The sequence below is a fragment of the Gekko japonicus genome, unplaced genomic scaffold (genome assembly GCF_001447785.1).
Source record: "Gekko japonicus isolate JY-2015 unplaced genomic scaffold, Gekko_japonicus_V1.1 scaffold1385, whole genome shotgun sequence".
Classification (NCBI taxonomy): domain Eukaryota; kingdom Metazoa; phylum Chordata; class Lepidosauria; order Squamata; family Gekkonidae; genus Gekko; species Gekko japonicus.
Genome location: NW_015177055.1, coordinates 270,053 through 286,068, shown reverse-complemented (window position 1 = coordinate 286,068; position 16,016 = coordinate 270,053). Strand labels below are relative to the sequence as shown.

At 40.3% G+C, this 16,016-nt stretch overlaps 1 protein-coding gene across 1 annotated transcript; it reads right to left on the bottom strand.

The window, feature by feature from the left end:
• Positions 1-717: 717 nt before the first annotated feature.
• ECD (ecdysoneless cell cycle regulator) lies at positions 718-15,999 on the bottom strand. Its single transcript, XM_015428149.1, is given in 15 exon segments — positions 718-1,676; positions 1,869-2,080; positions 2,225-2,292; positions 2,941-3,124; positions 5,085-5,185; positions 5,956-6,041; positions 6,866-6,991; positions 7,653-7,775; positions 8,680-8,872; positions 9,588-9,766; positions 10,991-11,078; positions 12,281-12,398; positions 13,962-14,186; positions 15,715-15,828; positions 15,913-15,999. Coding segments are annotated over 13 exon segments (1,908 nt in total). The 5' UTR covers positions 14,167-14,186; positions 15,715-15,828; positions 15,913-15,999; the 3' UTR covers positions 718-1,451.
• Positions 16,000-16,016: the final 17 nt, after the last annotated feature.

The window sequence follows — 16,016 nt, the reverse complement described above, 5'->3', positions numbered from 1 at the left end:
TACCTGCAGTAAATCTCTGCTGGTGGAAGGAATTTATCCATGGAATGGGACTTCCCTGTCGTTGCCCCCCCCCCCCCCCCCCCCCCCATGTCCACCATACAGTCCAAAATGACCCTTGCAATGCTGGTAGGGGACCCCTAGGAACTGCATGAGGAGACAGCCCTCTACAGTGGGAGAAATGAATCAACCAAAAAACCCCCCCCCCCAGTGGAAATTGTTCACAATATCTAATATTTAAACAAAAAATGGCTTTTGGAAAGCAACAGTTTTTGCTTTGACTTGCTACACTTTTACAGGCTGTCAGTAATTTTAAAATAAATTTGTTAAATTTCAGTCTGGCAAATTCCAACATCCTTTGGCAGATGATAGAATTAGCCGTTGAGAAACTGGCTTGGTACGACAAACCTGATTTGGCAAAAGCTGGCTAAGAAACCATATTTTGGGCTAACCTGTGCCCGACCTTCCTGCTTCCTGCTGATGGGCAGTTCCAATGCCAGCATGCCAATTCAGCCCCTGCAGAATTTCTGTACCCTTCTAGCTTCTAACGCTGACATAGATGGAAAGCACAGCATGAAGGTATTTTAAGATCATATATTGTTTACAGATCATTGTTTACAGGAGTAATGCCTGCCAGATCTCATTAATATCTAAAATAAAGCAGCGCTTTTCCTGTATCCGCTTAGGCCCCCCCTACTTATGTAATATTGTAAAGAAATGCGAAGGACCCTCTATGTTAAAAAAAACACTAATACTTTCTGAATTTAGCAATTTTACGCTTTAAATACTTTAAATTATTTGTATTGTAACTGGAAAGCAAAATAAACATGGGTAGACTAAAAAATCTCTACAGAATGCCCTCTATCAGTTGGTGCCTGCAGGTAACTCAAAACACAACTCTTTATTTCAAACAATGAATTTTCTGGGACTTTGCAATGTAAAGAATGTCACAGTGGGCTGGATCCTACCATTCTGTTCTGTCCACCCATGTTTTCCTCTAAAGCAATTCCTCTTCTGCTGGTGACAGATGCTGTTGTACTGTTGTACTGCCTTCGGCACCAGAGAAACATACTACTGGTAGGCTCAGAGCCACTGGTGAGAAGAAAACATAGCAAGGAAATGTCTGTGTATCTTCTAATGGAGATAAAAAGGCTTTTAGAAAATATTTTAGAGTCAATTTTTCTTTATCTTGTTAAAAAATCAGGATAACTAAATGTATACAAATACAATCATGGCAACAGCAGACTATATTTAGAAAAGAGATTCCACAAGGATCACGGGAGATTTCAATGAACACTTTCACGCATATTTTAAGCTGCCTGCAAAGTGAAGCACTTGAGCTTCAGTTTGAAACATTTATCCCTCATTTTAAAAAAAAACTTTCTTGGGGTACTGCTGTTGTCAAAACAGTGTAATCCTAAATTATGAGCCCAGATTACCGCATCCTCAAACTACTAGTGAGGCTTGTGGTCTGTATTTTCAGGCAAGTGAACCCCCATGCTCTGCAGAATATTGGAGACTGGTCCTGCTAGTCCAGCTTGAGCGGTATAGGATTCCAGCAAATTAGCCACGAGGTTGAGATCTATATCCACAGGTGTCAAGTCAGCAGCTCCTGCCCCAAAATCATCTTTCAAATCACTGTCCGTGTTTTGAGATGAACACCCTTTACCAGGCTCAACCTGTAACAAATGCAGAGAAACAGAAACTCATGTTGTTTTTGTTAGCATTACATATAGTTTCCTTTTAAACTTAAATCCTGGTGAAAATGCAAGCTTGCTAAGCAGAGGCAAGGGCAGATTTTAGAAGCAAATCAGAAGCTTAGCATTCCCCTTTTCACTGGCTATAGAAAAGGCGGCCTCACTTAAACATACCATTCTTGGCTGGGTGGTGAAGCTTTTCCCAATGTTGGTTGATGCAAGCTCACTGTCCATTTCATCCATATATGATTTGAGGCTTCCCACTGTGTCATCCTGAGATGGCGTTTCCCCTTGATTATCAGTTTTTAGATCTTCATCACTGTCCAGGAATTCAAACTCTTCTTCCTCTTCCAAATCATCTGAGTCCAGTTCTTCTGAAGTTGTTCCTAGGAACAGTAGAACCAAAGCAATAAAGACATAAAAAAATGAATAGCCAATAAAGCTGTTGTTAATTATTTGTGTCTGGTGTGTGTGTCAATGCAAGATTTTTATGAAGACACTCTCCTCTGCCCCTGCCCAAGCAAGCTCACCTAAAATTTTGTGTAGTGCATCTGTGAATGTGTCAACGTCAAAACTGACTGGAGCCTCAGAAGATGTCCTGAAAAATAAGTTTGGAATGTTTTTGTATACATTATCATGGCATCTGAGAAATACTGTGACCTATCCAAAAGCAGCGATTCCGTACAACGCAATTATGGTGTGAGCTTCCATAAGCAGACATGTCCTTTTATCAGATCTAGGATCTTGCCTACAAAAGCTCATGACTATAATAAATAGTTCAGACTTTCAGTTGCTACAAAACTCTTACTTTTGCCAAAATGGAGTAACATGTCTAAGTCTTTAGAAAAAAAACCCCCGTGTTCCTGGGAAGCTTTGTTCATGAATGCTGGCAAGAATCCACAATATGCATTCAGAATGATAGCGTTAAAGCAATTTCACTATACTGATAAGAGAATTTTAAAAAAATACCCCCCCCCCAGGGGGAAAAAATGCACAGAGCCCAGACCCATAATGTAAGGTTTATAAGCCATTCACAACCCTTTCCCTGTCTGTGTCCTGTGGGTGGGTGTGTTTTAAATATTATTGGCAAGTTCTCTCATCTTTGTGGGAACATATGAAGTTCGCCTTTGCCATCAAAACATTTGCTAGGATTGTGCGGAAAGTTGACTTGCTGACCTGATCACAGTAGTACAGAAATGTTTACAAAACTAGGAATCCTAAAGTGACTAGGCAGTTAAATGCATACCATGGCACTTCCACTCCTTCATGTGTTGATACTTTAGACATAAATGCCTTCATGCTTTTGGTCACCTCTGTTAAGTCATAGTTCTGTTCCTCCTCATTTGAAGTAGAAGCAGACACATTGGTTCCTCGTGCCTCATTAAGGATCTGTTCCAGAGCATCTGGAGTGATCTCCAGCCAATCGTCATCTGAAAGAGCAAGATGGGGAAAACAGCTGTACATTCAACGTGAAGACTTTTGAAATACTGTGTAAAATGTGGACAAAATATATAAGAGGAACTAGTTATGGCAAGTTGTAACCACTCTGTGGAGACAGCAGGAAAAGGGATATATACCAGTTCTTTTCTGCTTCCAGGATAAACATCAGCACCACTTTCGTGTTCTAAACATTAAAAATGAGGCTATTTAGTCTTCTCCCCCCGCCCCCCCAGCCATTCCTCCCAGGGAGCTCACGTTGGGTACGTTGTTCTCCCCACCATTTTATTTTCACAAGAACCCTGGAAGGTAAGTGAGGCTGAAGACAACTGTCAGTAACTAGGGCAGAGGCAGGATATAAATGTAGAGGTCTGTTTTGCAGCCACAAACCGGTCAGCACAGTCACAACATGTTCTGTAGCATTTAAAGACACACATAGTGACTGGTCTTTGATTCCTCTGGGCAATGTTCAGTTTGACCTGCAAGAGCCACTGATGTAACCTGAACTGCAAAAATGAATGAGCACGCAAGAGAAAACAGAGAAAACGGGGGATGAGAGGTTGAGTTCTGAGATTTCAGCTTGATCCTCTGTTGAACTTTATTTTGTCCGTAACTCCTTCTCCACAAAATGTGTATTTGCCTTCACCAGTTCCTTAAGTAATACATTTCTAGATGCTCAGAAACTATATTAGGCCTACTTGGGGCTGTCATCAGGTGGTGGCATTGCTGAATCCCACACTCAACTGACACAATTTCTCCAGGGTTAACAGATCAGGCACAAGTTTTGAGACTGAACTGCTTCCTCCCCTCTTGAATACTAATTTGCCTAATTACTGCCTCTGCTGTTACATAGGACTACAGGTAATCTGATTTAAGAGAACCCAGCTAAACTCTTATTCTCCTGATTAAAACCTGGGTTCTGAAACGGGGTCAGGAACATAGCCCAGGTCATTTTAACAAGCTTGAGCAAAAGGTCACATGCAATGATGAAACTTGGCACAACGGTGAAATTCACAAGTGAAAAAGCAGCATGCAATTCTGTGGCCCGTTCCTGAATGTTTGCTCTTTGGAAATGTTATACTCACACAGAGCCATGGTCACAAAAGTCATAATGGGGTGGTGGGGAGGAACAGAATAGACAGAACAGGCAAGGAAATACTTAAGCGAGCCAATATTTATTTAGATATTTATACCCTGCTTTTCTCCCTAAGCAGCTTACCAACATCGTTCTCCCTTCCTCCATTTTACCCTCTCTCTACTCTAAGACCAGAACACAGTTTTTTCTCTGCTTTGCAAAATAAGCTTGCAGCAACCATCAGTCAGGTCACAAACCCCACGCCACCACCCTCACCGCCTCATTTTATTCTACTAAGAACACATGAAGTAGTCTTATCCTGAGTAAGACCACCAGTCTATAAGGGTCAGTATTGTCTCTTCTCTGACTTGCAAATATTCCTGGTGACATAGATAACATTTAAAATTTTCGCTGGCTTCCCATATTCATAAGATTTTTACTGTGGGAACTGTTTGTAAAAACAATTCTATGGTAAAAAAAATGTATGAAAGCTTATTTCTCAAATAAGAGAATAAAAAGAAACAAAGGATAGTCCAAGAAAAGAGGGAGAAAGACTGGGGAACAACAAGAAGGAAAGCCTGAAGGGGGAATGGAGCCACACAATGACTAAGGAAAGTACAGATGCTTAACAGGGCTTCTATGGCTGCAGCAACTATTGCAGCTATGGAAATCCCTTTCATTAGAATGGGGACAGCCAACAACAAGCTCCAACTTGCAACCTTTTTGAAAAGCTCAATGGGCACCAAAGGAAAAACTGGAGGGCGCCATGTTGGGGAACCCCGACCCCAGCAGACACAGGATAAAGGAATACGGTAAATAAGCAAGATGTCTACAGAATACCCAGTTTATGAGCTTGCACTTTCCCTCTGTGTCCTTACCATCCTCTGGTGGAAGACTGCATGCTTCTTTTCCAAAATCCTCCAAATTAGTTGCTTTTAATATAGAGAGAATTTCTTCACCTGGGCTTCTGACAACAGAACTGTCAAAACAACCCAAAAACCCACACCCCCAAAACATCAATTAAATAAAGTTTACTGAGGAAAATTTTAGAACTTTTTTGTACTTTACTACATTTACAAGCCAGAATAAATGCAGATCAGCCCATTCCCAGTTACATTTTGTGGTTTTATTATTTTTAAACTGGATTACAATGTAGCTCAAGTGATTTTAAACTGGTTCTAAAACAACTCTTGAAGGTTCTGGGGAGCTAAAGGGCTTCTGTGGCAAGCGCCAGGTGTTCCCTGATTTTTGCCTGTTCACCTAAGTGTAGTGTCAGGTGGTGGCGGCCACAGTTTACCACTAAAATAACACATTTTGGACAAAGAAGGCCCTGGGTTCAATCAGTTCAGTTCTTTATTGGTACAGTCACTTGACCAAACATGCCCAGGTTTAATCTTGGGCAACAGATGCAAGGAAAGTCCTCCCTCTACCTGAGACATCAGTTTACAAGAGTAAGCGAGATTAATCAGCCACTGGTTATGGAGGGCACACAATGGGCTCCTGCAAGAAGGCGGCTACAGGAAAGTTCCATTCCATGCTTGCAGCAGTCTGGATTCCAATCAGTATTTACAAACATTTCTGAATGAGACAATTTCATCCTTTTGCAAATGCTTTCTCCTGAACATGAAATAAGATTCTGTAGCCATCTAGCTTGCGGAATATAGAGTTGGACTCTACAGATCCACAACATGCAAGGGTCAACAAAACACACCAGTCTAGAAATTATGAAAGCAAAATCAAGGCTTCTACCTTTGCGGATTGATTACAGTCTGCTGAAAATAATTTTCTGCCATATGCAATTTGTTCAGGTACTGAGCAGAACCTTCCAGCTCACCCTATGAAATTACAAACAAAACTGTATTCTAATGTATTCCATTTTTGGTAGAGATATTTAATGGCACATCTACAAGTAGTATAACGAGAGCCTGAGGGGGGGGGGATTCATGAACTCTACAATACTGGGAGTCCACCATTTAGTTGCAATGACATATTCCTTCAGTATAAGGTGACAAAGGAATCTGCTTGCACTAGCCAAACAAAATGAGGGGATTCAACTCATAAGATTTAGCCACTGCTCAAGCAAAAGAAAATGGAATAATTGCAATGTAACACGTAATATTTTTACAGCATAGAATAAACTGTGTAATGATATAGATATATATAGAAGATGTTGTTGCAATATGGTGAGAACATGTATCAAAATTATAAATAAGTAGAAAAATACACTGGAAGGTTTCTGTCACAAGTCTGTCTAATAGCCACTTTCAGGATCTGTTTTAGTTATGAATGTTCCCAATACAAACAAGACCCTAAAGCAAACCAAAATGCTGAATCACAGGAAACTGGAGTGCAATCTTAAGAAGAGTAACATCCTTGAAAATCCACTGAAGTAAATGGGCTTAGAAGGGCTTAACTCTGTTTAGGATTGCACTTGTTAGCCAAAGGTAACAGATTCCCTTTCGGCTAGCTTTTGGATCAATTAAGAAAAGATTCTCAGTTCTGCAGCAAACAAATGCCTTACAAGCATCAGGCATACAGTGATTTGGCAAATGTCCGATAGCAGACACTGTGGTGTTTAATCTGTAATGTGCTTTCTGATTAGATAAATTATTGCCTAAACTGGTTTTGCTTGCTTTCAAATCAATACAAAATACTTCACCTTAAAATAATTATTTTTCTTCAGACTGTTCAGAAAGTTGTCCCACAGTGGACCACTGGATGCATGTTTGTTAGAATCATGAAATGCCGAACTACATTTCGAGCACAGAATTTCAAAGCCATGAGCCTGTAAGGGCATGCAGGAAGGAAACAAAAATATGTTTGTTTCGTTTATCTCTAGTTGTTAAATGTTGGGATAAACTTTCAGGCAGCAATACATCTGAAATGACTTGAAAACATACTTGTAATAAGTTGTATTTCTTGGGGGATAACGCACACTAACATTCAACAACAACCCACACTATGGCTTATAAAAGAAATGAGATGCTAAAGGATTTTGGAAAAGAAGTCTAAATAATTCTCTTTCTCCACTCAAGGCACCAGGGGACACTCTAAATGGGACACAATTATACAACAGGGACTGCATTCTGACACCCCGGACAGAGATGTTCGCTGCGCTCACGCCCTCTCCTTGCCCCTCTTCCCTGGAGTCTGCTTCCATAAACTCCAATCAGCCCAGCCACCTGCATTCAAACATTACAGCAAACTCAAACTTATTTCAAGGCTTCCCAAACCAGGAAGGTTTAAATTGTGATAGGAGGAAGGAGCAAGGCAAGCAACGAGATGTGATGTCCAAACGCAGTCAGCAATCTCTTTGGTTTGTCAACTAAGTGAACACAATTATGAAATAAGGAAAACATCTCATGAGTATTCATTACATGTCACACTTCTATATCAGGCAACCATAATCTTATCTTTGAAACACGACATAAAGGGAATATGCTTACCAACTTCATGCCCAGCTCATATGCTTTGTAGTCAGGATGTGAACGAGGAGGCAGTGAGTACCCACTCCGTCTGTCTGGTATGAAAGACTGCTGCACCTTTTACAGACACTTTGTAAAAGTAACCTGAAAAAAACACATTTTTAAAAAATTATACACACTTGCGTCATTCTCACGTCTGTGTGAATTTACTTTTACTCATATTTACAAGTTGTTTTGGAAACTAGAGTGGGGTGCGGTTCTGCAGAAGTGCAGCAGCATCCTAAGACCTGTGTGAGCTACAGAAATGTTGTATGCAGCATCCAGATTCACCAAATGCTCCAAGATGCGATGACATAAAGCTCACCAGGGCTACATTCACACTGCAGCATCCTGGCACTTTTTCTGAATGCACAGAAATGTCATGCCTGATCCCAAAGGACTGCCTGCAATCTTCCGTTCACTCAGCAAGACTTCCCAGGGACTCCTGTACAGACCTCAGATGCCACAGAAAACAACTCCTGAACTTTGGAGTGTCATCCGGCAAAGCATGAGGGGATACATTCAAAGGTGAAAAATTACCAAGGGCCCCACCTTCCTCACAACAGGGACCAAGAGCCGCTTACAACATTCTCCTCTCCATCATTTAAAATTCCCAGCTGCAACCACGTGAAGTAGGTCAGACTGAGCGTGACTGGCCCCAGGTCACCCAGCAAGCTGCCAGGCCAGAGTGATCTGAACCAAGGCGCCCCAGATCCAACACTGTAACTCCTACACAACACTGTATTTAAAAAACTGCAGGACCATTAGGATCCTGGTCCCTGGTTATTTTATGAAATAACATGTTTTCAGTCTTCTGTTGCACTACAGTTTCAGCTGAAATCAAGAGAGCTTCTCACAGAAATGCATCCCAGTTCTGTATCTCAGGTAGTGTCATAAGAACCCGATCCCATGACAGCATTCAAAAGTCATAAATGAAACTGCATGATCAACATGTGATTATGTGACAGAATTAGTAAAAAAGCTGGCTCAGCGTAGCACCATCACTTACTGAAGTCATTATGCGTGTTTCGGGAGGGAACACTTTGAAAACGCGGCATGCTTTTAAGTCAATGGGGTCTCGCAGGTAAAAAGCTTGGACTGCTGCAGACACTAAACCAGGACATTGCTTCAGTACCGCTGCAGCGCCCACTGGAAGGTAACAGTGAGCTTGGTGAAGGCAAGTTTGGATTTTCTCAGGATACCTGTGGCACAAAATTGTATCATAATGGTAACATTGTTCTAACGTGACCAGCAGTTTCCTTATATGAAACAATTCCTTATATGAAGCAAAACAAAAATGATCTAGCAGAATATTTAAGGCAGCACAGAACTCTGAGCGATTAAAGCAGAAGACTCAGTTTCACCAGTGAAGATGAATGGTCTGCATGATTAGCACAGACATCTGCCTAGCCAAAGGAAAAGGAAAATCAGTTTCCTCCCTTTTCTGCCATACATGACTGACACTAATCCTAAACAGGTCTACTCAGGTCTATTTCAAGGGGGCTTAGGTCCTTGGCTTGCACTCAGTGGTTCAAAAGTTTAGAAAGTAATTTACCCCTCCAAGAGTAGACCTCTGCATAACTCTAACATTTAGCTTGTCTAGACCTGATGACAGAAATACGCTGTACTAAAACGTCTGATAAATGATCACTGCGATAATCTAGGTACATATGAGTCTAGCTCTGGTTGTCCACGATTACAGCCCCTCAGTTACAATACAGCTGACAAATCTCGTCAGAACTTGCAGTGGTCCCGCCGTAAAGCCACCTGCATGAGTCTATCAGTTTAGTGATGAAAATAGATGGCTTTTTAAATCATAAAAAAGAAACAGACCATTTAACATATATACTAAAGTACTTGTATAAAGTATTTCAGGCAACAAATAACAGAAATATTAGTTCTGAACAGGTCACTTACCCACTGATGCGCTTATATATTGCTGCTCTAATAGATTTTGCAGCTATAAAGTCCCCAGAATGGGTAGATAATAACTTCAGTGCCTGAAGAATTGTAGAATTGGTAACAGGTAGTAAAGTCTCCTTTTCAGGAAAGTTTCTTAGTGGAATTATGCACAATTTGCCATGGTGCCAGAACACCTGACCAAAAGAAAGGTACATTTCTTACACACACACATAGAACGAACTGTATCTCAGCAGGAGAAATATACATATACAAAAGGGGAACCTGCAAGGACTTGTGGGGGGGCATCTCATCCCCCCCCCATTTCCCATTTCCCCTTTCCCTTTTCTGAAAGCCCCCACAGCCTCTCCTGTTTTCCTGCTCGCTTCTCTCCTTCCCAACCACCAGCCACCCCTGCCTGTATTTGTTCCCCTGTCTTCAGCTTTCCACCCTTTCCTCCTCCTGGAAATTCTCTTCTCCATTTTGTCCTCACAACAACCCTGTGAGGGAGATTAGGCTGAGATAACTGGCCCAAGTTCACCCAGTGAGCTTCTATGGCTGAGTAGAGACTTGAACCTGGGTCTCCCAGATCCTAGTCTGAACCTCTAACTGCTATACCACACAGGTTGTGGGGTGGCTGCTGTTGAACAGAAGCAAGTGGCTGGGCCCAGGTGAGCCATGCAAGTTGTAAGCTGGCAAGTTGCCTGTAGTTGTGTCAGGCCTGGCCCTGATAAGTCATCTCTCAAAGGTCAAAACAACCCAAGAAACGACCCTCTCTCCTTCCCCTGCATTTTACTGACAGAAAGGAAGGCTGGCAATACACAGTTGTGGCTGCCTAGCAACGGCCATTGAGAGCATTTGTTTCTTAAAGCTATAGCAGCCGCAAAACATTCACTGTATAAGGCCAAAGACCATTACAACGGGGGCACACAGAGGAACATAACACAACTAAGGCAAAAGCAAGAGCACAATAATGTTAAAAACACACAAACACCTCCACAAAATACGATTAAAATACATCAGCCCTTAGACATAGTTCTGCCCCATATTTTCTTGGCAGTCAAGGCAAATGGTACCAGTCTATAAAAAACTCACTGATCTAGTTTCTCCTCCACAGGAGAATTTATAACCTTTAAAATCTCAGAAATAATTTAATATATGCTCTGTATAAAACAGGCTAAACAAAATATGTGCTGTTCAATCCCCAATATATATCTTTTCAGATTTCAGATTTTTCTGTAAACCTGGGGCTTTTTCTCAGCTTTGTAGAAAGATATGTCTTGTCTGGCCATGACCCTAATCTCTGGATTTCGGTATCTACTGATGGGGCCACACTGAGAATTAGATATGTTGATTATATACAAAATTTATCATTTACATTATTGCTGCTTTGGCAGCCAGCACTGTTAAACCTCTCTTACCCGATTGATGCTATTCTCAGGGTTCAGCCACTTAGGAAGGTACTCGGCTGCTTCTATCCGCAGGAATTCACCATCATTATCATCCACCCTATCCAAATAAATGATACTCATATGAATAGGGACTCCCGCCCCAATCCAGCTCTAGCTGTGTATCTGTATCAGATTAAGGATGCAGAACAAATTAAAAATACTGCTATGTGAACAGACATTGGCATTTGGGCACACATCTGGTTTACACCTGCGGCTCCTGATCCAGCAAATTCTATGCACAAAGAAGTCGACTTCTGTGTGCAGATCTCCTTATCTAAAGTAGGACACCTCTATTCACTTGAATATAATATTGGTACTTTCCCTTTATCACCCATGATCAATTAAACCTTACTTGAAATATCTTCTGATATGAGAGTGAAACCAAACCAAACCTGCTCTGTTAACTTTCAGGCAGCTTTTTCTATCTCCATTCACTGAGGCACTAATACCTGAACACTTTCACACAAACTACTGTTCCCATTTCATATACATTTCAAACTGAATTATAAAATAGCTTAAAGTTGCAATCCTACACAATTAGTTAAGAAGCAAGTTGCGTTGTCATCAATGGTTGATGGTTCTAAATGAATACACTTAATTGTATTGTACTGTAAGGCTATTTGTGCTAATGCTTTCATTCTGCACAAATTCTGGGGATTTTTTAAAATGCTCAACACAGCAATGGCGTAAAAAGGCTGTGCGGACCTACATTATTAATTCAGAGAGTTCAATATTGGGACAAGTAAAGTAATATCCCTAAACTTGAAACTAAACTAAACTTGAAACTTGAAGTAATATCCTCTTGCACTCCTATTATGAAAATTATGAAAATCTTTCAGCATAGGTCTAAGATGACAAAAATGGGTTTGTGCTGCCAGTTCCAAAACAGTGCAACACACAATGTAATTTACTGAATCAGAACCTCAGTCTACACACAACTGTTGGTTCATTTTTCTCCCCAGATAAAGTTATGGACAATACAGACAAAAAATGGCTGCCATGACTTCGGTCAAATCTTATAATTAATATCATTCAAAACTAAAATTACATACTTATTTGAGGCAACTGCACTGCTCGTTACTGTTTTAAAAAACCCCACAGAGTAATCTTTGTTTTTTAATCAATATAATGGAAAGGTGCTTAAAAAGGAAACTGAACCCATATTCTTGCAAGGCTACCATACATTCAGATTTGTTACTGTGGAAGTAGTATAAAGTATTCAGATTTTAATATCTAAAGTGTTGTTTGCAGAGTAAGTACCTGGCTGCCAACTCTGGAAATTCCTTTGTAATTTCTCTTAGAAGATACACAATGAACCATTCATCTTCAATGTTATCCCCAAATTTTGTGTGACTGCCAATATGAGCAGGAATATCGCCTAGAAAAGAAGAGGGACAGCATAGTATAGATTGTTTCAGTATCAACTAAACAAATTACTAAAACTAAATTATTTTTTCATCGTTTTATAGGGCAAGAATGGGAAAGTAAAATGGAAAATGAACAACTGTGCTTATCTGAGATGGCTCAATTTCCTCTTATAGAGAGTTTAGTTGATTCAGCTGGGCTTTGTTTTCTTTTTTATAACAGCAACTATGCTGACTACACGGTGGAGAAAGTATACCTTTAAAACACTATATGAAATGCCTGAATAAGGGCTACACAACTACACAATCTTCTCTGCAGAAACTGAAACCTGTGTTCTAATGCTATTCAATATGCTTTACTAAATTAAGATGAGCAAATACCTTTGCATCAATGGGAACAGTTATGGGAAAAAGAAATCAAGTTCACAGCCACCCAGGCGTTAAGAGAAAATTGGTATAAAATGTTTTTCAGATGGTATATTACTTCAAAGAATATTGAGAAAGTAGACAAAAAATATAAGGGAAAATCTTGGAAATGCCAACATACAGATGGAACCTTTTACCATGTGTGGTAGACTTGCAAAAAAGCAAAAAGATATTGGAAGGAAATACATGGAAAAATGCAGAACATATTAAAATTTTAATTCCCTATGGAAGCTAAGAGTATGCTATTGGGAATATTAGCTAACGAATTACCAAAAATTTTGAAAGGGATATTTGACTATATGGTTACAGTGACAAGAATAATTTACTGAGCAAAATGGAAATCAGACCTCTGTCCAAGCTTCTAGAAGAATGGGGAAATAAACTTGCCAATTATGCAATAATGGCAAAATTAACAACTTATTTGAGAAACAGGTCAATTGAGATGTAGTGTCTATTATGTAAACAGGAGACAAACTTAGAATGAGAAACAGTTAAAAAAAATTATATAAATGTATTGCAACGCATAGAAATGTATTACAGTGTAGAAGCAGAATGAGAATAAGTTTTGAATACAAATGTAGAAGGAAGTCGTTATTGAACAAAAAATATCTTATATTTTTAATTGTGAGATACGCAAAAGACTTTCCTTTAAATTTTGGTCATATTAAAAGCTATAGCTAGTTTGTAGATGAAATATGTAATACAGAATATGCAGAAATGATGAAATTAATACTCTATCTGCTAAATAGATTAGCTATGAACTTTGAAATTTAAGATGTTTGAAGTATGGATTAATGTAGTCTATAGAAAATGACATAAAATTATAATGAAGAGGATGTTGGGGAGAAATATTTTCTGTTTTATATATCTTGTAAAGTATAATAACCTTTGATATACATAATTTGTTGTATGACCCTTCTTTTCCTATTGTATCCCCAAAACGTACTCCATTGCCTTGAATGTCAGTCTGGTGCATAGCTGAGTTTGCAGAAATAATATTAATTTGAGATAAAATTATGGATAGTGTCTATAATCAGAATGTCTGCCACAGTATCACCACCTGTATGTTCTGCCAGTTTCTGAAGAACTGGGAACCCTTTCTCCACATTAGAAACATTAGAACAGAATGATCACAAGGACAACATCTTTACCTTTGGCTGGCTTATACTTAAGATTAAATGGCTGGTTTTGCCAGATATAGGAAACCAGGATGGGTGCAAAGTGTGCTAATATCTTTTCAATATATGACTGAAGAATTTCTTGGTGATGCTCGGATGCTTCTTGTTTGGGTGTTAGCAGAAATAGCTGGTACTGCACTGCATCTTCCACAGTTGCAAGGCGTAACTCCTTCTCCATTCTCTATTTAATTGGGCACCCTTTAAAGAGAAATACTGAAATCCTTTACACAAAGGTATGCACAACAACACCTCCAGCACCAAATGCTAATCTACACTGGCAAATTTAGAAACTCTTCTCCAGAGCATTCCTCACCCTATTTTTGTTTAAGGCGTCAAAAACAGATCTATAAAGGAACTTCCTAATGACCCCCTTGCTACTGAACTGATTACGCTGCCTTGAAAAATGACAAGAAAAGTGTCCTAAAACTCCATTTCCATGCCAGAAACCTTCAACTTCCTGGATTTTTGCCTATACTGCAGATCAGTTGGAAGATAAAGGTGAGAGCTGAAGGTATCTCCTGGGTAGGAAGAGGATATCCAGCAAAGACTTTACGTTGCTGCAAAGCATTCCTCTCTTTGGAGAGTTTACTTGGGAGGCTCAACCTGCTTAACTTCCATTATCTGTTGCTACAGGCAAATCCCCCTTCATGTACATACGAAACTCCTTTTTTTTTTTGCTGTCAAGTCACAGGTGACTTACATGGGGTTTCAAGGCAAGGCATGTTTGGAGGTGGTTTGCAACTGCCTTCCTCCGTGTCACAGCCCTGGTATTCCTTAGCCATCTCCCAAACAAATACTAGCCAGAGTGGACCCTGCTTAATTTCTGAGATCTGATGAGACTGGGCTATCCAGAGCTATCCAGGTCAGGGCCTCTTCTGAATAAACCTGCTGGAGGGGGGAGGGGCTGCATACAGAAAACGTGCACCAGAGAGAGTTGGTCAGTGTGGTGTAGTGGGGACAACCAAGGTTCAAATCCACACACTCACTGAGTAGCCTTGAGCCAGTCACTATTCCTCAGCATAACCAATTTTACAGCAGTGTTGTGAGGATAAAGCAGGTTGAAAGAAGCAGACATGCTGCCCATAGCTCCTTGGAGGAAAAACAAGATAAAAACATGCTAAATACATAGCTGGCCTTGGCAGTGTTTATTGGCATTTATGTTGCACATAAACCATATTCAACAGCAATAAGAAAATTGCTTTCACCCAGAAAACATTCGGAAGACACTGTTGGATACAGGTTATAAGTAACAATATTGTTCCAAATTAACATCCAATCAAAAGGCCACATTACACTTTCTGATTAAGACCCTCGAAACAGCATACATGTTTTTGAGTTCTAAGACCTCTTCATCAGGCAGGGCAGTGGTGCAAAAAATTGTTCTAGAGAACTCAAAACCTTGCATGCTACTTTTTGTTATTTTGGCTGATCCTAACAGGGAGAAAAACCATGGCTATACAAGAACAAGAAAGTGACAAACACTGGCTCCCTCAGACAAGGTTTCCAGAGGACCCATTAGCAGCAAACAAATATGCATCTAGCAGCATCTTCATTTAGAAATACCAAACTACTTTTCCCGCCTCCGCTTGAGCAATGACTTGGAATTTGTACTGTTAAAGCCATTTTAACCCTAACCCCAACCCCACCCATTACAGGCACTGGTTCAGCAAAACGCGTGAAACGGTCTCTGCGTTTTCCCTGATTAGACCGGAAAAGGGCATCTCACCATTTACTTCATGGCCTCTTCACTCTGCTGTTTCTTTCCCAAGCCCGGTACCTAAAACAACCGCCTAGTCAGGATCTGCACGTCGCATCTGAAGAAATCCTCGCAAATTTTATCCTGAAAGAAAACTTGGTTAGTCTTTAACGCACCCCCAAAGTACTACCTATTCTAGCATTTATGGAAGTTATGCAAACCACCTACAGTCTTCTTCAGAAGAAAGCGGCTTGTGATGGGACAAAAGCCTTTCAGCTATCACAAGACCCCCTCAGACGTCACCCTCCGCTCCTCTTTCCCCTCGAGCCCCC